Raw genomic sequence first — 21,257 nt, 5'->3', positions numbered from 1 at the left:
CCAATTTTGACTCAGGTGAGGGAGATTTAATCTATACCCGAATAAGGATGCTAATTTTCAGAGAATTGATTTTAAGCTTGGCTTTGAAGAGAATATCTTTGAGGAGGATGAGGGATTTATGCTTTCTTGTACCTTCAAAGATACGAGAGTTTCTTTCTCTCCAAATTTTGGCAATGGCATTGGAAAAGCAGAATTTAAGCACAATAGAGGACGGACTATTCCCACGACATTTCTTCGTGAGCCAATTTGCTTCTTCGATCAGAGAGTTCTTTACGTTTTTGTGATGCCTAGCTCTCCAGAGAATTTGTCTCCAAACCCAAGCAGAATACCCGCATTTAAAGAACATGTGGTTCACTGATTCAGTGGCCGTATTACATAGAACACAAGAGGAATCAGATTGGGTGCCTCTGCTGAATATTCGATCTTTAATGCTCATCTTATTAAGGAGAGCCTTCCATGATGTGACGGCATATTTAGGGATATGACCTTTGAACCACACAATATCAAAATATGGTAGTGCTAATATCACTAGCCTATAAGAAATATATTCCTAGTTCTCACAAAAAATAGTAAAACACTTGAAAATAATAATAAAATAAATGAATGATTGGATATTGAAGGGGGCGAGGGCAAATCTATCCCTGTCCCCGTTCAAATCGGGGATCCCCACCCCATGCAGGGCGGGGCGGACCGGATCCACGTTTTCACGGGTGAAATTGCCAGCCCTTACCAGCAATCATGGTATCCTGAAAGATTTTTTAATTAACGAGATTAGGTGACAGTGACAAGATTAAAATTGGAAGGCAGACTAGCATTTGGAGTTTGACCTAATTAACCTGGAAACAAGAAGTGATTGGTTACTATAATTGACTCTGTATCAAAAGATAATTAGGCCTAAATATAGTCCAATCGAGCTATGAATGATACTATGTCTAATTAAGAAGAATAAATTTGGAGAGCAATATTAACACTTGGATTTTGGCCTACTTAACCCAAAAAACTAGCAACCCAATATTCAGGGTCTCAATTGGCTAGGCCTCAGCTGAGCTATGGTTAAAAATGGAATTGGCAATAGCCCGGACGCAGAGGCACTTCCTCTCCTAGGTATTGCCGTGGGGCGAAATTATATGGTGTTTGATCCAATGCCAACCTCTTATAAACTCAGTTGTTATGGATCAAATATTAAGGACAACACTCTGGTTAGGACAGGCCCCGTATAAAATCTCCGCATTTGTGTGCCCACTTGTGCTTGCACATTTTTTTTTTAAAATGCAACGAGCCTATATGAAATTCATCTCCGTAGAGGACAGCCGGGAGGCTCAGTGCACGAGGCTCCCTCCATTGCGGGGTTAGGGGAGGGCCAGATGTAAGCAGTCTTACTATTGCTTTGCAAAGAGGCAATTTCCGTGACTCAAACCTGTGACCAACAAGTCACAATGGAGCAACCTACTGTTGCGCCAAGGCTCGCCTCCGTAGAGGTCAGTCATTACTAAAAAATTCTCTATAAATCGGAGGGTTAGGGTCATCTAATGAAGATGGTTTTTTAGCACAATTTATTTAAGAGCGCAACAAAAATGTTTGGATCTATGTGGGTCCCACTGTACTTTAGAAAAATAAGTGGAAGCTCATGCAGACCCCCTGTAATAAATATCTCCAGTTTTCATACGAAGTAGTAGGGCTTGTGTTTATTTTTCAAGAAGTACAATGGGCTTACCTTGTTCAAAGATCCTAACCATTCATTTGGATTGCCCCCAGTGTAAATAGCTTAGGCCCAAAAATCACGTCCAAAGGATGCACCTAACGCTTATGCTCTGTTTGGTTGCTTGTTTTGGGGGGGATTGTAGGAGTTTCAAATGCATGAGATCTCCCAAAAATCTCTCCAAAGCATGTTTGGTTGTCATTTACACCTTTGACCACTAGACAACTTCTAGACATCATTATTGGTTTTTATCCTAGGTGGCGCCTACGTGGCGGAGATGTTCCCCCCCCATAATCTTCTCCCCTTTTTTCACCAAAATGGAGAAAGTTGGATAAATTCTTGTTTTCTTTCTCTCTCTCTCTCTCTCTCTCTTACTTTTCTCTCTCTTCCACCTATATTTTGATATTGACACCCTAATTTCCTCACGCAACCAAACACTACTCGCAAATCTCCCTCCCATGGTTTTAAATTTCGACCGAAATTCAAAATTTCAGTTTTTCCGAAATTTGACACAAAAAATCTGTTTTTTTTTAATATTTAATTAATATTTCACCGAAATTTAATAATGAATAAAATATTGTTTTTTTTTCTTGTACCAAATTTCGATTGAAATTTCAAAATTTCAAGGTCCGAAACCGGTACCGAAACCGAAATTTTAAACCTTGCTCCCTCCTAATATTCTCCCCATCTTCCATTCTCTTTCATTCTTGTCTAATTCTCTCTGACTTATTTTTCTCCCATTCTCCCAGCCATCTACAAGCAACCAAAGAGAGCATTAGGGTTTCAAACTTGAGTAATGACATTAGTCCATCTCAGTTAAGGCTCTGTTAAACTGGTATTATGCTTTTGGCCTTAATAAGGCTATCAGTGTATCATCGACAAGAATCCTTGTCGGAGCATACTTGTCAGAGGTTAGAAGGCTTAGTCCTTTCATTAATGGGAGAGTGGGATCTGTGTAATATCTGTAGTTGATGACCCAGGTAAGGTTCAAGAAAACAAAAGGCTTAACTCTCCTGTCCCTAGCTGTATACGGAGGGGGCCGAATAGGGAATATAGCGGTTAGTGAGAGGGGTGGAACCTGTGGGCTGTGGGCAATGTGGATCAGCGTGCCGCCCTGTAAACACCGCCGGCCACACCCTTATAATGTGAGATTGATCCAAATGAATGGTTTGGATTTTCGAACAAGGTGGGGCCATTATACCTTTTGAAGAGGGAAAATGATATATTCGCTCCCTTTTTTCCACATATATCAGAGGGTTAAGATGATCCTTGTGGGGACCAGGAGGCAATCCAAGTGAATGGTTTGGACCTTCGAACAAGGTGGGCCCTTTATACCTTCTGCAAAAGGAAAATGATATATTTGTCCCCCTTTTTTTAACTTGAGACAGCTCCTTAAAGTGTAAAAGAGCAGCCATAGCCATAGGGGATGTCCCAAGTTAAAAAAGGGGCGAATGTGTCATTTCCCTTTGAAAGTATGGAAACTCATTTCCTTCCCTAACTACAAGAAAATAAAAACCCTAGCAGTCACAGAAATTTTAGGGTTTATCCTCTTACTGCTTCTTCGCGAAAAATCCTTCCTCTCTATTGCCATGGTTCGCTCATAACCAGATCTTCGGCTTTCTTTTTCTATTTCTATTAGAATCTGATCCTTTTTTCCTTATATCTCCTTACCGCTGATGCAACTTTCTTCTTCAATTGTCTTCATCTTCATCTTCATCTTCCTTTTTTTTTTCTTATTTGTATAGCCGCAAGGAGATTATATCGAGCTTCATCAGAAGCGTTATGGATATCGCCATGATCACTTCGAGCGTAAGAGAAAGAAAGAGGCTCGCCAAGTTCACAAGCGATCCGCTTTTGCTCAGAAGGTAATTTTCCTCCTCATGCCCCCCATCTTCTTTTTTTTTTTTTTTTTTTTTTTTTTGTGATGTAAAAAAAGACATTTGTAGATTTTTGTTTGTTCTTATTTCATCTCCATATTTTTTCATTTCCCTTTAATTATCGTTTTTTTTAAAAATTTATGTGATTTCAGGCACTGGGTATCAAGGGGAAGATGTTTGCAAAGAAACGCTATGCAGAGAAGGCGCTAATGAAGAAAACGTGAGTTGCATTTACATTCTGTGATTTTAGGGGTTTTTTTTTTTCTGTTTGTAATTCTTAATTTTACTGCTTTATATTTTCTGTGAATGATTTGGATTTTTCTGCTTGACGCCTGTTACGTGATGTTGGTATTTACGTAAGGAAATGAAATAATTAAAAGTTTCATGATTTGTATGGAGGCATAGGGGTTTGGAAGTAAATTGCGAGCATTTTATGGGATTGGATGATCTTAAAGTCTAAAGGGGTTAGAAATCATAGTTGGGCCGGATTTCATTTTTCTAACTTCCCCAAGCTTTTTGCCTCCAAATATTTGCTCCAAAGACATGATAATTTATTATGATATTCTGTATATTATCTACCTAATTTAGGTTTCTGCGGAAATTATAGTCATGTACAATATACGATACACACATAGGAATTTGAATAAGATAGGACTTTCATCACTCTTTTGATGTAATTTACAAGTTCTATAATTTTGTGCACATGTTATGGGCCCCCCTGCAAAATAATTCTGCCTGAGATCCCAGCTTGTTTTCTTATGGTGGTTCTGTTAGGGAGTCAAATGTGAAATAGAGGAGAAGGGCGGGATAGATTATGATGTGATTTTATGCTTGTCTTCGATGGTAGGATTTGTAGGGTATAGATGTGTTTATGAATTACAGAGGTGAATTATTGAAAGCCTTCTTTTAGGTATCAAAGAGTCCAATGGAGTTGAGGTGTGTCCTTTTCTCTGAGGTCCTCACCTTTTCCACTAAGAGCTTGGTGGTTAGTTGTGGGTTGAGGGAGACTCTTCCAATGTGATTACTTCGGCTCTTTGTCATATTTTGGATCTATGAAGACACTCGCTTGCATATTACATTATAATTTTATATGGTTTGGGAATCTTTTTCTCACATTTTTTAGATAATCTAATGAAGTGGCTGACTCTCTAGCCAGAGAGGGTTGGAAATCTCTATTTCCTGTGTTGTTTCTTTCTTCTTTACTAAATATTTTGTTATTATTCAAAAAAGAAAAAAGTAGAATAAAATTGTCAAAAAATTGTATGCATGCCGTGTGATCATCGTTACATGGTAGCTAAGCTTTTCTTACGATCTTATTCTTGTCATGGGCTAGGAATTCATACATGTCTGAATTGCAGGTTATTATTCCTTCTATTGCACTCATTATGATTTATTTGTGCAAAGTTGTGGTTAGTTGGATAGATAATCGTATCCAAGGTTAGTGTTGCCCTTGAGGCTGGAGTTTTGTTTATCTTTACATAATATCATTTTTAGTTTTTTTTCTTCTCTGGAGGTAATTAGCATCTATGCACTTTGAAGTTGGTAAGATTCATATTCACATTCTTTTCACTTATCTATGCTTAGCTCTCTAAAGTTATGAAGTTTAAGGTCTTTGGCTGTATGAAGTCAGCTTATTTTTAAATAATGTTGGAATATCTGAGGTAAATTGGGATGGCCTCTGTATAGTTGAAGCCTCTTTCATCTTAAATGGGTGCTTCTTTTTGTTTCTTATTTCCATAATTTTGTAGCCAAGTTGTGGGCATAACAACAAAAACCACCACATTCGAGTGGGTTGATAGATAGAAGTGAAGGGATTGTGTGGATGTAAGTTTTCAAAAGTTCTCCATGGCAAGTTGAAGCAGAATTTCCATTTTGTGCCTATCTTGTTATCTTTCTACCATCCAAAGCCACTTGGATTTCTTATCCATGATTGATGGCGAATTTTTTTTCTTTTTTATCTATATGCATAATTAGTGAGCTGACTTGTATGTGTAAAGGTTGCAAGAGACATTTTGGTCAAGCTTTTGTAGAACTTTGGTCTGAAGGTCCACTTCATTTCAATGATTGGTTTGTAAGGAAATTTGGGTTTTCAGCCTATGAAAGCGATTGTGGTATTGATTGGAGAAGATATACTGTGTTCATTAAGTTTCCTCATGGGTGTTCATGTGTTATGTGTTCGTTAAGTTTCCTCTGGATATGTGGATCACTCACTCCATTCTTTTCTTCATTTCTTCTCATTCTGATACATACATACATGCGCACATGCACACGCACATATTATATGTGTACCAGTTTGTAAAAAATAAAATAAAAAAAATAAAAAAAAATATATATATATATATATATATATGTAGAGAGAGAGAGAGAGAGAGAGAGAGAGAGAGAGAGAGAGAGAGAGAGAGAGAGAGAGAGAGAGAGAGAGAAAACGGTTCCTACACATATGTGTAGAGAGTTCTCTACACACTAGCTTAAAATACTGTGGGGCCCCACATTGTTTGGGCGATCCAAGCCATCCATTTTAAAGGCCCTCACATAGATAGGGTGTCTACAAAAAATCAGATCCATAGGATCATCCCAACCCTACGATTTGTGGAGGTAAAATGAATGTCTTTAAACCTTCACAAATTAGTCCATTTTTTGCCTCCACAGTTCGAATGGTTAGGTTGATCCTATGGATCTGATTTTTTGTGGACACCCTATCTATGTGAGGGCCTTAAAAATGAATGGTTTGGATCACCCAAATAATATATATATATATATATATATATATATATATATATATATATATATATATATATATATATATGAGGAAAGTGTTTCTAGTCCGGCCGACTAGAGATCATTCTCTAGTCCGCCACCCAAAAACACATGGGTCTCACATATTTGGGTGATGCAAAGCATTCATTTGATGGGCCCTGACATAGAGACGGTGTCCACAAGAAATTAGCTTCATACGATCATCCCAACTCTATGATTTGTGGAGCTTAAAATGGACGGCTATAAACCGCCACAAATCTGTCCATTTTTTAACTCCACAAATCGAAGGGTTAAGAAGATCCTATGAAGCTGAATTTTTGTGGACATCCTATCTATGATGAGGCCTATCAAATGAATGCTTTAGATCACCCAAATATGTGGGACCCATGTGTTTTTGGGTGGCGGACTAGAGAATGATCTCTAGTCGGCCGGACTAGAAACACTTTTCTCATATATATAAAAAATAGAATAAGCATTTGTTTATGCGTCAGTTTTTAACCCTATTCCGATTTGTCCAGAGTTTGCTGAACATTTTGTATGTTGTTTATCTTTGTATTCTTTCAACAGCCTTGCTGTTCATGATGAATCATCAAGTCGGCGCAAGGTGGATGATAATGTTCATGAAGGCGCGATTCCTGCCTATCTGCTGGATCGCGAAACAACAACACGCGCAAAGGTAAAGTAATGGTAGTTAAATTGATGGGCTGGAATTTTGATACTATGACACCATATTTTTACACATCTAGTGATGTAGTGTTGGATATGCCATGCTGTTTGTCAACATGCTATTCTGGTTTATGTAGGTTCTTAGCAACACTATCAAGCAAAAGAGGAAAGAGAAAGCCGGTAAATGGGAGGTTCCATTGCCCAAGGTATCTATTCGCGTTCTTATTTAGTTACATGGCTTGAACATAGCAATAATAAAAAAAAGTAGCTGTATTATGCTTGTATATCTGTGCTTGGTGGTTCTATGTTTATGCAATATGTAATTCTGTTGTAAAACTTGTTTGCACTTTTTCTAATTGAGTGCATGTGTAAACTCATAAATACTAGCTTCTTTTCTTTTGCAGGTGAGACCTGTGGCTGAAGATGAAATGTTTCGGGTAGTCCGCACTGGTAAACGAAAAAGTAAGTATTCTATTTATGTCATTTTTTATCTTTTATTGGAATTGATTTTTTTAAATTGATATATTTGTGAGAAGTTGTATATTCTTTATTAGCCGACCCCAACTAGTTTGGGACAAAGGCTTGAGTTGAGTTGAGTTTTATATGCTTTATTCTCATGCATTTTACACACATTGGGGGTTAGGGAGACTTCATGTTTTATCCTTGCAACATCTATGTTTTGAAACATACTTGCAAATGCTGCCTTGAAATCCTGAGCAGTATTTCATCATGATTTGAGCTGATGAGATCAGTTACATGTCAGTTCTCTCAAAGACTCAATCAAAACAAAGCATACCTTGGGTTCCATCTGGAGTTCTAGTGTCCTATCTCATACTGCTTATCTACTCTGATCATACTCTCAAATCTTTTAGGGATTGCTATGGGCTGCCTTTCTCTCCTTGTTGATAGCATTTGCTAATCTAATGGATGGTAAACACTGGCAGCATAATCTTTATTTGTTGATATGATGAACGCCAAATTTAGTAAGGAATACAATATATGCGAAATTTGTGACCTTATCAGCCATTTGTTCTTCACAAATGACAATGAATATCTGAAATTCATCCTATTTTAAGTGGCTGAAATTCATCCTATTGTAACTGGCAAAAGGATATGCTGAGATGTTTAAAGTTTGGAATGCAAGCTGCAAGGAAGCAGAGCATTACCCATCACCGATTTGAGTCAAAGAAACCTCGTATGATTTTTTTTAAAAAGGTAACACAATTTATTAAACTAGTCAATAAGTGATGTACAAATGATGGGGACGAGGCATCCCCACATACATCCCAGATACACTCAAATAAGGGGCGTGAACGACCTGCGCATCCCAGCCCCTTAGCCGTCTAAGAGCATCCTGTCCCTCTGAAATGTCAATCCTCATTTGTGGCCTCAGCTGTCACCTTGAATGATTATCGTATCCTCCCCGACCGCGCCTTCTTTGGCTAAACTATCTGCATTTGCTGACCTCTTCATGTGCTAAAGTTTAGGCTCAATTCGCTCCACCAAATCTCTAATTTTGTAAATGATGCTTGCAAGTGCCCATTGTCCTATTGCTTTGCCACTCGCCCATGCTATAATGTTGGATGATTCACCTTCAGAGTTACCATTAAAGCTCAATTTGAGCTACCATTCAAGCTCAATTTGATCCATCCTGGGGTCGAGGAACACACTTGGGAGTCACTTTTACTGCTCCTTTTTTTCTCAGCCATAATCAGTTTCCAATTCTTGAGAATCTCTCCAATACTATAGTTCGGTGCATCCTTACCCTTCCCACTCCAATGAATGCGTCAGTTTTAATTTTTAGGGCAATTTTACCCCAGCATCTCTCCTTGCCCTTGAAGATCCTGTTGTTCCTCTCTCTCCACAAATGCCAAATAACGGCGAATGGAGCAAGCCACCACATTGATCTGTGCCTCATTAAAAAAAGGCAATGGTATATGCTTAACTCCCATTTATGGCGAAACTTCCTCTGTCTCAATACAGACAGGATGTGAGAAGTTGATACTCAGAAATGGAAAGTAGTATGTATTTATAGCAGTTGGAAATAAGAAAGTGAAAGTTGTCGCATGTTCGATCCTCACTCCTATCTTGTTTAGTCTTTCAAAAAAATGTGAAAGTGAAGTTGAAATTGGGCTTCAAACCATTTTTCATGCCGATTCGTAATTCAACAGTTCTAAGGATTACCACAAACCATATTGCAAACTGGTTCGTGCATACCGTTTCGGAATACTGTATGTCATTTAGCAAACCAGGTAACCCAGGATTTGAACAACTTAAATCAAGTACACGAAGAATACTGAGGGACTATGAAAGGAAGAGTAGTTATCCAAAAACGAAAAATAAAAACACAAGAAAAACACAGACACAGACACACACACACAAACAGAAAAAGAAAAGGAAAACAAACTTCACAATAGGGAAAATGTCGCTGATAATAAGGTCGCTCTTTTCTGTGCCTTGTTTAGCCAAAGAGTTGCTTCCGACTTGGGCGATCTCCATTGGTGTTGTAACTGCAGATTGATTAATTTAAACAGGTCTGAAATTTCCAAGGTGATAGATGCTAGCTAGGGCTGGCAATTTCACCCGAAAAAGCGGGGATCCGCCCGTTTGGGGCGGGGATTCCCCGATTTGAGAGGGGAAGGGGAAGGGGAAGGGGAAGGGGATGGAGTTGTCCCCGCTCCGCCTCGCCCCGTTAATCAATGCCATTTTTTTGTATATTTTTAAGTGTTTTTTTTTTAGGAAAACTACTAGAAACTCTGTGGATCGGCTACAAGATTCCCCCAAACATAAACTTAGCTTGTCTTTTCCTTTTAATTAGCTTCTGAGAGCATTTTGGGAACTATAATAACCTTTTGACAGATGTTGAAATAATAAAGACAAGCTGAGTGTATGCAATTATCAAAAAATCGTAGTGCCAACATCGGTAGCCAAAATAAATTGCATTTTATTATTAAAAGTATGGTATGGCCCGCACCATACGCTGATCCAAACCATCCATTAGATGGGGCACACCCTAAATAGGTTGTGCCCCAAAAATCATTTCCATAGGTTGATCCTAACCCTCCGATCTATAGAGGAATAGGATCATTCAGTACCTCTACAGATCGGAGGGTTAGGATCAACTTAAGGAAAATGATTTTTTGGGCGCAACCTATTTAGGGTGTGCACCATCTAATGAACGGTTTGGATCATCCTATGGTGCGGGCCATACCTTACTTTTAATAAAGTCAGGAGTGCGATCATCAGAATACAGCAGTGCTCATAACATTTCCCAAAATAATGATCCAAAATGGGGTTTGGATGTTGGGTACTCGAAGTGGCTATGATACCACTTGATCTAAAGACTTATGGGATGGTTGGGATCATCAAAGCGCCGTGGTCTTGGACCAATGGTCTATAAGTATGTTATAGACCAACTTATGGGATGGTTTGCTATCTTCTGAAGAGTAAGAAATATATCTCCTTCGTCTATAAGTATGTTAGTTTATAACATTTTTATATATTGAAATTGCATCAAGTTGATTAGGGACACCCAGCATTAGTGTATCAATGACTAAAGAGGGGGTGATGTTGGGGCGGGGAGGGGAAGGGGATTAGATATTCCCCGCGGGGAGGGGAGGGGGATTCCCCACCATCCCCGCAGAGGGGAGGGGAAGGGGAGGGGGGAAATTCCCCGCAAAGGGGAAGGGGTAGGGGACCCCAACATCCGGCCCTGACCCGCCCCGTTGCCAGCCCTAATATTGCTAGCTTCCACGGGCTGCCATCGCCCCTTTGGCCCACACCGTAACCACTTTTGAATCCTCTTCAAAAATGTATTTGCCAGCGATGCAGTCCATATTCCCTAAAGATGTGAAGACCAGCAAGCAATGTTCTAGCCTCCTCTTTTGAGTCCGCTGTTCAACATGGGTTTGAGAAATACTCCGCGAGTTCTTCCTTCACGTTCCCTAAAAGAACCCCCAAAACTGGCTGGACCGGGATTTCTTTTAGAACTACAATCAAAGTTTACCTTTTTTTCCTTGAATGGTACCACCGGACTTTACTTTTTTTTTTTCTTTTTCTTTTGAATGGCTTTTGTTGATATTTTCATTCTGTGCTTCTTTAAGGAGAAACCATCAAAGCTAGTTTAGGTTGGTTTTGGATGTACACCCAAATTACAGTTTGTCTGTAATATGTGCATACCAATGAAAACAGTGAATGGTCTTTCAAAGTTGGTTTAGTTCAGACTGTATCTTTTTTGTTCAATGTTCGTTTTCCGCTTGCTCTCTTTACCAAATAAGTGAAGAGAACTCACAACTCCTTTAGGTATCATAACTGATGCGTATTGTAGGCCCAATAAGTGGCATATTTGCCCATTTGAATTTTTAGGATTTTTATTTCCATGTTTTAGTCTTTAGGGATTTTATTTTTCATGTTATTTTATTTCCATGTTATTTTAATTGCCTATATATAGGCCTCTTGTATTAGAGTTTTTAGATTTGGATGGATGGATGAATGAATGATTGATTTGAGAACAGAGATTCTCCCCAATCCCTCTTGTTCTTCCCTTTATTCTCCTCTTCTTTCCTAGTGGATTCTAGGGTTCTTCTCTCCCCTCCTCTCCCCTTATTCTACTCTTTTTCCCTCAATCTTCTACTTCTCCAACCTTGGGCCACGTCAGTTTGGTATCAAAGCTTTTCTGTGTGAGATCCTGCATCAATTTGTTTTACACACGACACCCGTGCATCAATTTATACTTAGTTTTGCTAGCCCAAGGGCCACACCGTTTCCAAATCATTGTGGACCACCGGTTCACAAAATCCATGGCCTAGCAAAGGGGTGTAAAAGAGGCATTTTGGGTCGGAATTGGGTGCAGCTTTTGCTCCAATCATCATAAAGAAACCATCTAGAACCTTGGTTGCTATCTAAAGGTCAGATCCAGGATCGATCTCATCCGTCGATTTACCTCACGTGTCGATCTTCACCGGATCAAGGCGGAATTTGTCGTAGACATCAAATTGGGCGTCAGAAATCAGATCAACGGCTGATTTTCACAGATTCCATTTGGGGGCAATGCAACATTGATTCACTTCACAATGACTACACCATGGGTTCCGTATTTCTATGGTTATGATGCCTACTACTATTCCTATGGAGATTACGATGATGCGTGTCTACAATGGATCTAGGCTCTTGATGCTTACCATAAGTACTATGGTTATGATCATCACATGACCATTCGTCGAGTCAAGGATATGGTTTGCAGAGATGCCAAGGTGAAATGGAGACAATTCTTGCGAGAGCGCAGCGACTTAGGCATACGTTGTTTTAATCGATGGCAAGATGTCCGAGATGAGTTCGCAACGGTCTATGCTCGAAAAGCTCATTATCGATATCAGAGGCAAAGACAAGTCCAACCCCGAGGAGCCTGGGAACTACAGACTCAAGTTACTTTGGATCAGCACTCAGACATGATAGCTAATATGAAGGTAACCTTGAATCGCATTAACAAGCATCTTGGCTTTAAGGCTCCCATGGAGGCCATGACTATCAGAAACTCATGCTCAGCCTACCCATCTCCTTCTTCCCCTGTTGATGAGGCTGCATCTCTAGAAGGGGAGGAAGATGCCATGACTGATATTGTCGACTCCCACGACATGCCGGACATAGATGATGCTAGTGGTCTACCAGAGGCCAGGCACATGTATTTTCAGTGGTCAGTCAGATGATATTGTTGATGAGGCTGATGATTCTGAGATTCTCTCAGGGCTGACTGCCGAGTATCTAGAGAGCGAGCTTAACACTTCCACAACTGAGGCAGATATTGTGGCTGGGCCACGTGAGGCTGGCCCATCGACAGAGCATGGTCACGAGTCAGAGGCGAGTATCCTGACCGATGAGCCATTACCAGAGATAGATGATCGAGAGCACATTATGGAGGATTGCCATATCTTTGAGCGGATTGCAGGACTTGGTGCTGACACAGAGGAGATATTGGTAGATATTATTCATGTGGATATGGTAATACCTATGGATGTTACATCCAGCACAGGCGAGATCACTTGCATGTTTCAGCAGAAGATTGGATTGATTGGGATTACTATTTCTACATTCTGTCGTACTTGTCAGGATGGATTGCTTATGCCGATCTCTATTAGGCAGATGTATGGCACCGATGGTCTTCTATTACTACTGGAGTGGGTCATTTATATATTTGATCCAGGTGGACTAGAATTTGAGGCGAGTTCTTTTCAACAAGGGGAGAATGATGCGTATTGTAGGCCCAATAAGTAGCATATTTGCCCATTAGAATTTTTAGAATTTTTATTTCCATGTTTTAGTCTTTAGGGATTTTATTTTTCATGTTATTTTATTTCCATGTTATTTTAATTGCCTAAATATAGGCCTCTTGTATTAGGGTTTTTAGATTTGGATGGATGAATGAATGAATTGAGAACGGAGATTCTCCCCAATCCCTCTTCTTCTTCCCTTTATTCTCCTCTTCTTTCCTAGTGGATTCTAGGGATCTTCTCTCCTTCCTCCTTCTCTTCCCCTTATTCTTCTCTTTTTCCCTCTATCTTCTACTTCTCTAACCTTGGGCCACATCAATAACGGAATAAAACAGTTGATTGTTTCGAATGAGCTAATATTCCTTTTGAACGACTAATAGGCTCCAGGAGATGGCATTAACATATTGATTGTTTCTGTTTGCTATTCAGCCAAGCAGTGGAAAAGGATGGTCACAAAAGCCACATTTGTGGGACCAGCATTTACCAGAAAACCCCCGAAATATGAGCGCTTCATTCGCCCCACAGGTTTGCGATTTACCAAAGCCCATGTGACGCACCCGGAACTGAAATGTACTTTCAATCTAGAAATAATTGGAGTAAAGAAGAACCCCAATGGTCAGATGTACACTTCACTGGGTGTTATGACCAAGGGAACCATCATCGAGGTAACCCAAGAACTATTAGGCTTTCTGATAAGTAAACAACATCCATGAAAGTGTATTTCTGCCATCCACCTTCACTAATCATACCATTTAAAACCGAACAATTTCAGGTGAATGTGAGCGAACTTGGTTTAGTCACGCCTGCGGGAAAAGTTGTGTGGGGTGAGAGATTTGTACATCACTTGCATGACTAAATAGTCTTCCATTTTTTTGTCCAAAGTCCAAACTTACATTTTCACTTATGGCTGCAGGGAAATATGCCCAAGTTACGAACAACCCAGAAAACGATGGTTGTATAAACGCTGTCCTGCTTGTATGAGTTCTATGAATGCTGGCATCCTGCTTCCTTGATGGGTGCTCAAAACTTCAAGTGTTGAGATCTACCATAATTTTGATCATATGTAAAGACTAACATGTAAACGGAGAGGAATTCACATATTGTATGTGTCCATGAGGTCTTCTTTTCAATCTTTCAGTAGTTAAATCTCATGGAAAGTGTTTGTAGGGCATTTTCGTCACCTATCGATGGGCCCTACATGTATTCTTGTCTGAGCAGGAATGCTATATTTTGGTAGGTTTTTAGCTTTGGTAAAGACAAAAGTGGTACTCCAGTGTAGGTGTAATTGTTGCCATTGGTGGAACAGTAGGACCTGCAGATATATTGAGTCGGTCCCACACTTAATAGTGGTCGTATAGGGAGGGGTGGTTTTTCCATTTTAAAAAAAGCAAAAATGGAAAACTATAATAGACCTGATAGTTGAAAACTTTTCAATAATCGTTTTGCTGCTTGTTTTCATATTTGAGATTTATTGTCTGGGATGAAACTAAAAATTAGTTTTTATTTAGGTTTTGGTTAAAACTTTCATTGAAAATCTTGTAAAATTACATAAACTTATGAAAACATGTTTAAAAATGGGGAAGTGATATTCCCCCCCCTCTGGCGGATAAAATCCCCCTCTTCAACGTTATCTGTTAAGTTTTAAAGGAAAATAAAAATGTTAAGGAGGTGAATTTATCCTCAAGCAATGAACCGTTCTCACAGAAACCGTTAAAAGGACGGGGGGAGGGGATTTCATATCCCTAAAAATGCTTTAAAAGAAAGGATCAATTACTGTTACATGCTGCAAATTTGAAAACATGATGAGAAAATGTTGCTTTTTGAAAAAACACTAAGAAATGCTGTTTTATTAAAAGAAATGTTGCTAGGGACGAAAATACCCCTCAACTTACTTTAATCTTTCTCTTCTTGGTTTTACCGTTTTACTCTTTTACTTTCAGGCGATAGAAGCATTCTTCTCCGGCGAAACATCTCATTTCTCTGGCAGCAGATGCTCCTTTGTCCTGAGGGATTCTGAGGATCAACAACTATGCCTTTCTTGAAAGCAAAGAGCACTGATCTATCAGTGTTTATATCGTCATGTGAGCAGAGGAATAAAATGGAATGGGAAGATGAGAAGGAGAAATTGGATTATGGACATGTTGAGAAACCCCATTTGATAATTTTTTGTTGTGTTACTGTGGCGAATGAAAAACTCCACTACCTCTCTTAACTTCTAAGTATTTCGAGATCTCCCCCTCTTCTTCTCAATGCAATAACAGGTACTCGGAGCCAAAACAGGATATTCGAAGCCAAAATTTACTTGGTCGAAGTGAAAAATGTGTTTCCTGTAACATTTGCCATAGTGTTTTTCGCTTCGACTAAATTTTTTTAGGCTTCGAATAACTGGTTTTTTTGCTTCGACTAACATGTTTTTGGCTGCGACTAAAACTTTTGAATTCCAGTAACATGTGGAACTTTTTTCGTCTTTAACTAATATAATTTAGCTTCGAGAAATATTTGTTGGCTTCGACTATCATTTTTTGGATTCGACTATCATTTTTTGCTTGGAGTAACTTTTTTTTGGCTTCAACTAGCATTTTTTGGGCTTCGACTATCATTTTTGCCTAACTTACATTTTGCTTCGAGTGCCTTGCTTCTTATTTTGGCTTCAACTATCACTTTGTGGGTTTGAGCTATCGATTTTTTATTCGAGTTACATTTTTTTAGCTTCAAGTAACCTATTTTTTGGTTATGAATAACCCGTGCGAGTACCATTTTGGCTTCCACTACCCTTTTGCCTACTGAAAGCTCATTGGGCAACTGATTTTGGCTACAGCCACTGGAAAAGGGGAAATACTTACAAAGATAATGAGATTTTGGATATTTGGAGGAGGAAAAAGAAAATGAGAATGGGGCGTCTCTAGAGAACTCCTTCTAACCTCTCAAGACAAATGAGCATATGCCGGAGAAATGAAGATGTTTCGTCGGAGAAGAAAGCTTCTATCGCCGGAAAGATAAAGTGTAAAAACAAAGAAGAGAGAGATAAAGTAAGGTTAGGGGTATTTTCGTCCTAAAAAGTCATTTTTTTAATAAAATAGCATTTCTTAGTTTGTAAATGTTGAGTTTTGAAACAATACGAAGAAATGTTATTTTATTAAAAAATGACTTTTTAGGACGAAAATACCCCTAACCGTACTTTATCTTTCTCTTCTTTGTTTTTACACTTTATCTTTCCAGCGATAGAAGCCTTCTTCTCCGGCGATAGAAGCCTTCTTCTCCGGCGAAACATCTTCATTTCTCCGGCATATGCTCATTTGTCTCGAGAGGTTAGAAGGAGTTCTCTAGAGACGCCCCTTTCTCATTTTTTTTTTCTTCCTCCAAATATCCAAAATCTCATTATCTTTGTAAGTATTTCCCCTTTTCTAGTGGCTGTAGCCAAAATCAGTTGCCCAAAGAGCTTTCACTAGGCAAAAGGGTAGTGGAAGCCAAAATAGTACTCGCACGGGTTATTCATAACCAAAAAATAGGTTACTTGAAGCTAAAAAAATGTAACTCGAATAAAAAATCGATAGCTCAAACCCACAAAGTGATAGTTGAAGCCAAAATAAGAAGCAAGGCACTCGAAGTAAAATGTAAGTTAGGCAAAAATGATAGTCGAAGCCCAAAAAATGCTAGTTGAAGCTAAATAAAAGTTACTCCAAGCCCAAAATGATAGTCGAAGCAAAAAAAAAATGATAGTCGAAGCCAACAAATATTTCTCGAAGCTAAAATATATTAGTTAAAGACGAAAAAAGTTCCAAATGTTACTGGAATTCAAAAGTTTTAGTCGCAGCCAAAAATATGTTAGTCGAAGCAAAAAAACTAGTTATTCGAAGCCTAAAAAAATTTAGTCGAAGCGAAAAACACAACGGCGAATGTTACAGGAAATACATTTTTCACTTCGACCAAGTAATTTTTGACTTTGACCAAGTAAATTTTGGTTTCGAATATCATGTTTTGGCTTCGAGTACCTATTTTTGCGTTGAGAAGAAGATGACGAGATCTCGAAATACTTAGAAGTTAAGAGAGGTAGTGGAGTTTTCCATTAGCCACAGTAACACAACAAAAAATTATCAAATGGGGTTTCTCAACATGTCAATAATCCAATTTCTCCTTCTCATCTTCCCATTCTATTTTATTCCTCTGCTCGCATGACGATATAAACACTGATAGATTGGTGCTCTTGGCTTTCAAGAAAGGCATAGTTGTTGATCCTCAGAATCTCGGGACAAAGGAGCATCTGCTGCCAGAGAAATGAGATGTTTCGCCGGAGAAGAAGGCTTCTATCGCCTGTAAGTATAAGAGTAAAACGGTAAAACCAAGAAGAGAAAGATTAAAGTAAGTTGAGGGGTATTTTCGTCCCTAACAACATTTTTTTTAATAAAACAGCATTTCTTAGTGGTTTTTCAAAAAGCAACATTTTTTTGTCATTTTTTCAAATTTGCAGCATGTAACAGTAATTCATCCTAAAAGAAAGGACCTCTGACTTTCTATGATCATTTCTGCACTCAATAACCTTCAATAACGGAGGGGGGGATTTCATATCCCTAAAAATGCTTTAAAAGAAAGGACCTCTGACTTTCTATGTTCATTTCTGCACTCAATAACCTTCAAAAATTCCTTCCATCGATTTTCTGCTCATAATTCTGAAAACCCATTCCCTACATATATCCTCCAAGGGATTTGCAAAGCAATTTCGTGTAAAGCCATTTCGCAGCTCACTTTTGCAGGAGAGAACATCCACTTTGATGAATTAAATGAATAAGAGAAAATCCTCTTAAAAAGTGAGCCGCTGTGGCTGTGGCTGTTCTCTCCTGCAAAATTGAGCTGTGGAATGAGTTTCTGCAAACTTACCTAGCAAATCCTATCTTTCAATCATGATTTCTTCCAAAAATATCAAGGTAATAGCAAGCAGAAATACATTAAAACCAGCTCTTCCAAAATTTTCATTTCAGAACAGAAAACAGTGAAACAGATGTGGAAGCAAACACTGACAAATGAGGAAAAAATTGCAAAGATATAGGAAGAACAATAACAGGACTATACTGCACTCTATCCATCTACTTTACCCGTCGAGCAATTCAAATCATTTCAGAAACAGTGTCAAGCACTCAAAACACAACATTTTCACCAAACCAACAAATTAGTCCCAAGCTACATTTTTTTTATTTTCCAACAAATCATCTTTTACATTAAAGATGAGCAGAGAGAAAACCTACAGGGCTCCACATAAAAAGTGGAGTTACTAACATCGAACCGGAATTGCCAATGGTGGATCACTTGTCTCCATCACCTGAATTACACCGGTCGTAAGCCTCGAAGTAAGATCCTCAACTGTCACCTTCACCACATCCCTTCGCATTCCAATGTCAGCTGCATACCTACTAGCACAGTACACTCCAATGGCCGTGGCCGTCATCCCATAAACATTGGTGGTGACAAGGTACAGAGGCGTTGATAGCACGGCCGCAAGGGGCCCACCGATGATCGAAGCGGCCTGACCACTCCGACCAATTGTTCCTTCGTAGACCACAAGCAGACCCGTCTTGCAATATATGGCAAAGTCCTCGCAGTTGTTCTTGAAGACATTATAGCACCCAAAGCCATTGTTGAGTAACTGGGTGGCTCGATGGACTACGATTTCATCTGAGTCTGAAACAGCAAGGGTGCATGTTCCCCCTCGTGCTTTGGCGAGGAAGAGAGCGGGGTTGACAGAGTATTCAAAACGGTATAGGACCCCGCCGGAAAGGAAGCAGTCCAGACAAGAGGAGGAAACTCCCCGATCATTTTCATGCTGGGTGCAGGTGGTACACGGGACTGGAGGTTGTCTAGGCCCAGAGCTTGTGAGAAGGATGTCGAGTACTGTTCCTGTTCCGACTTCTTGGCCTTGTCTAGTAAAATGGATGACCTTATTGTCTCCAACGTAGATACCTGTGTAAGAAAGAATGTTAACAAGCATATCTTCATTACTGCCTCATATAATTTGAATATCAGGGAACGCAGAAAAGGGTAATAGGAATTAATTGTGAACCTACCAAAGCCAAATACAGTAACACGCTGACCAAAAGACCTGGCCTGCTGCTCAAGTGGTTAAATTGATTCAAGAATTTCTAACAAAACTACTCATTTTGAGAAGAAAAAGAAATGGACTAAGGATAAGATGGGTGTCGGTTTGACATGATATTAGTGTGGTTCCACCTGATATACAAAGTTGGAGGGTATTCCTTGAAGAAATGCTGACAGCAAAAATGCATAGTTTCACATACAGGTCAATCTGAATTGACAGGAGCTTTAGCTGGTTTATAAATAAGTTGGTCTAGCTATAGACCAAACTAGATGCAAAATTAGCAACTGAACTGAATGTTGAACTAACAAACAACACTAATTGGTTGGTTCCTAACTGGGTTTAATATCAAATCTAAACTTAGTACTAATCTGGTGAGAATTACCACTCAGTATGACATATTTTCTTACAACAAAGAATGAAGAGAAAGGAGGTGACATAATGGGAATTTATGTTAAGAGAAAAATATGAAGTAGTTGATGAGTTGTTAACATTGATAGAATTTGATATTTAGTGATGCTAAGGCCATGCCTGGCAACCATGAAAAGTTTTTCATGATAAATTAGTTTCCCCAAGTGGTGAGATTGGGGTGGTGTGGGTGGGAGAGGCAGACACTTGACAGGGCACAAATGAGTACAAGGGTGAGAGGTGGCTAAAAAAATCAGAAAAAAGTCGATCATATTTTGGGCAGAGTTTAATTGTTTCCTTGTTTTTTAGGCTTTTCTCACCCCCTCTTTGCTCAGTCCCTGTCATATCTATCCCTCCGTCTCCTAACCTCCCTCACCATTGGGTAAGCTAATATTCCAGGGAAAAAAATTCATGGTAGCCAAATGTGCCCTAAAACGCAACTATGGGATAAATTCAATGCCTGGTTATTCAACCTACAAGTGTGGGGCATGCAAAGGGATGGAAAGAAATGAGCAATCTGACATACCACATATCGAGTGTTAAACTGGATAAGAATTCCCAAGTTCAACATGTGAAAATCACTCAATACACAGGCAAATTGACAAGCTGAATATATGTGGTTTTAACGAACTCAAATCATTCAAATCCTCTCCAAACAGCACAAAATCAAGGAGAAGATTCCAACTCAAGAGTCTTTTTCAGTACACGATCTCTCAATTTCAGCCCATGAGAAGATCACAATCAGACATCTTTCATCAATATAAATCTCTCTATCCTACACCTGGACCCAATCTAATAACATTTCTTCCGAATTATTCTTTAACAACAAAACCCTAGAAAATTCAAATAAGACAAGACAACGACCATCACCCATCATACCAAAAAAAAAAATCGTGTCTTATATGGCTTCAAATCCTACAAAACCTTATTAGAAACAAGAACCCTCCAAACCCACCTAAAAAAATCAAAATCCATGCCCTACTAAGCAAGAGACAAAACCTTATTATTATATATATATATATATATATATATATATATATATATATATATATATATATATATATATATATAAAATCACTTTATCAACAAATTCAAGAGCTAAAGTTACCAATTCTAAGCAACTAAACGAAACCCTAGGCAAAAAAAAAGAGAGAGGAGAAAACCGTGATGGGCGTAGACATAAGCAGTCCTCCAAGAGTAGATGTGATCGCCTGGTTTCAGACTCCCTCTGCTGATCCTGTCCATCCAAACTCATCCGTTTTAAATATCCGAAAATTTAAAATTACCCATATTTGCATTGCATCGGTAATAAAACAAAGAGAGAAGAACAGAAAAGACAATGGAATTTCCATTAAATTAACCTGTTTGAGAGCAGCCCCATCTCTCCCTTTTCTTTTCGCTTTCTCAGAAAAAATGAAAATCGTATCAAATCAAAGAAGTGTGTGTGTATGAGAGAGAGAGAGAGAGAGGATTGGAATATATTCTTTAGAAAATGACGA

At 38.9% G+C, this 21,257-nt stretch overlaps 2 protein-coding genes across 2 annotated transcripts; one reads left to right on the top strand and one right to left on the bottom strand.

Annotated features, from left to right (window-relative positions):
• The first annotated feature begins 3,131 nt into the window (after positions 1-3,131).
• Positions 3,132-14,395, top strand: LOC143877464 (uncharacterized). Its single transcript, XM_077379507.1, has 9 exons — positions 3,132-3,291; positions 3,445-3,564; positions 3,729-3,796; positions 6,901-7,009; positions 7,137-7,205; positions 7,404-7,461; positions 13,695-13,930; positions 14,038-14,089; positions 14,179-14,395. Exons 1-9 carry the CDS (start codon positions 3,151-3,153, stop codon positions 14,244-14,246), a joined length of 921 nt encoding a protein of 306 aa, XP_077235622.1. The 5' UTR covers positions 3,132-3,150; the 3' UTR covers positions 14,247-14,395.
• Positions 14,396-18,358: 3,963 nt separating this feature from the next.
• Positions 18,359-21,257, bottom strand: LOC143877463 (protein LEAD-SENSITIVE 1-like). The gene is made up of 3 exons (XM_077379506.1): positions 21,120-21,257; positions 20,922-20,995; positions 18,359-19,217 (listed from the first exon to the last, which is right to left on the bottom strand). Exons 1-3 carry the CDS (start codon positions 21,137-21,139, stop codon positions 18,532-18,534), a joined length of 780 nt encoding a protein of 259 aa, XP_077235621.1. The 5' UTR covers positions 21,140-21,257; the 3' UTR covers positions 18,359-18,531.

Source organism: Tasmannia lanceolata, unplaced genomic scaffold (assembly GCF_043159265.1).
Source record: "Tasmannia lanceolata isolate RefF3 unplaced genomic scaffold, GAP_Taslan_0.1 ptg000005l, whole genome shotgun sequence".
Lineage (NCBI taxonomy): Eukaryota > Viridiplantae > Streptophyta > Magnoliopsida > Canellales > Winteraceae > Tasmannia > Tasmannia lanceolata.
The sequence above is the reverse complement of the archived record's forward strand: the minus strand, read 5'-3'. Positions and strand labels throughout refer to the sequence as shown.

What these genes read in the sequence shown, in the direction of transcription:
- LOC143877464 (XM_077379507.1), top strand. Translation starts at nt 3,151, where the DNA reads ATGTGTCATTTCCCTTTGAAAGTATGGAAACTCATTTCCTTCCCTAAC. An exon ending in AAACAACAACACGCGCAAAG is followed by an intron (nt 7,010 to 7,136) that starts GTAAAGTAATGG and finishes TGGTTTATGTAG; the next exon opens with GTTCTTAGCAACACTATCAA. An exon ending in GGGAGGTTCCATTGCCCAAG is followed by an intron (nt 7,206 to 7,403) that starts GTATCTATTCGC and finishes TTTCTTTTGCAG; the next exon opens with GTGAGACCTGTGGCTGAAGA.
- LOC143877463 (XM_077379506.1), bottom strand. Translation starts at nt 21,139, where the DNA reads ATGGGGCTGCTCTCAAACAG. An exon ending in ATGGGGCTGCTCTCAAACAG is followed by an intron (nt 20,996 to 21,119) that starts GTTAATTTAATG and finishes TTGGATGGACAG; the next exon opens with GATCAGCAGAGGGAGTCTGA. An exon ending in TTATGTCTACGCCCATCACG is followed by an intron (nt 19,218 to 20,921) that starts GTTTTCTCCTCT and finishes TTTCTTACACAG; the next exon opens with GTATCTACGTTGGAGACAAT.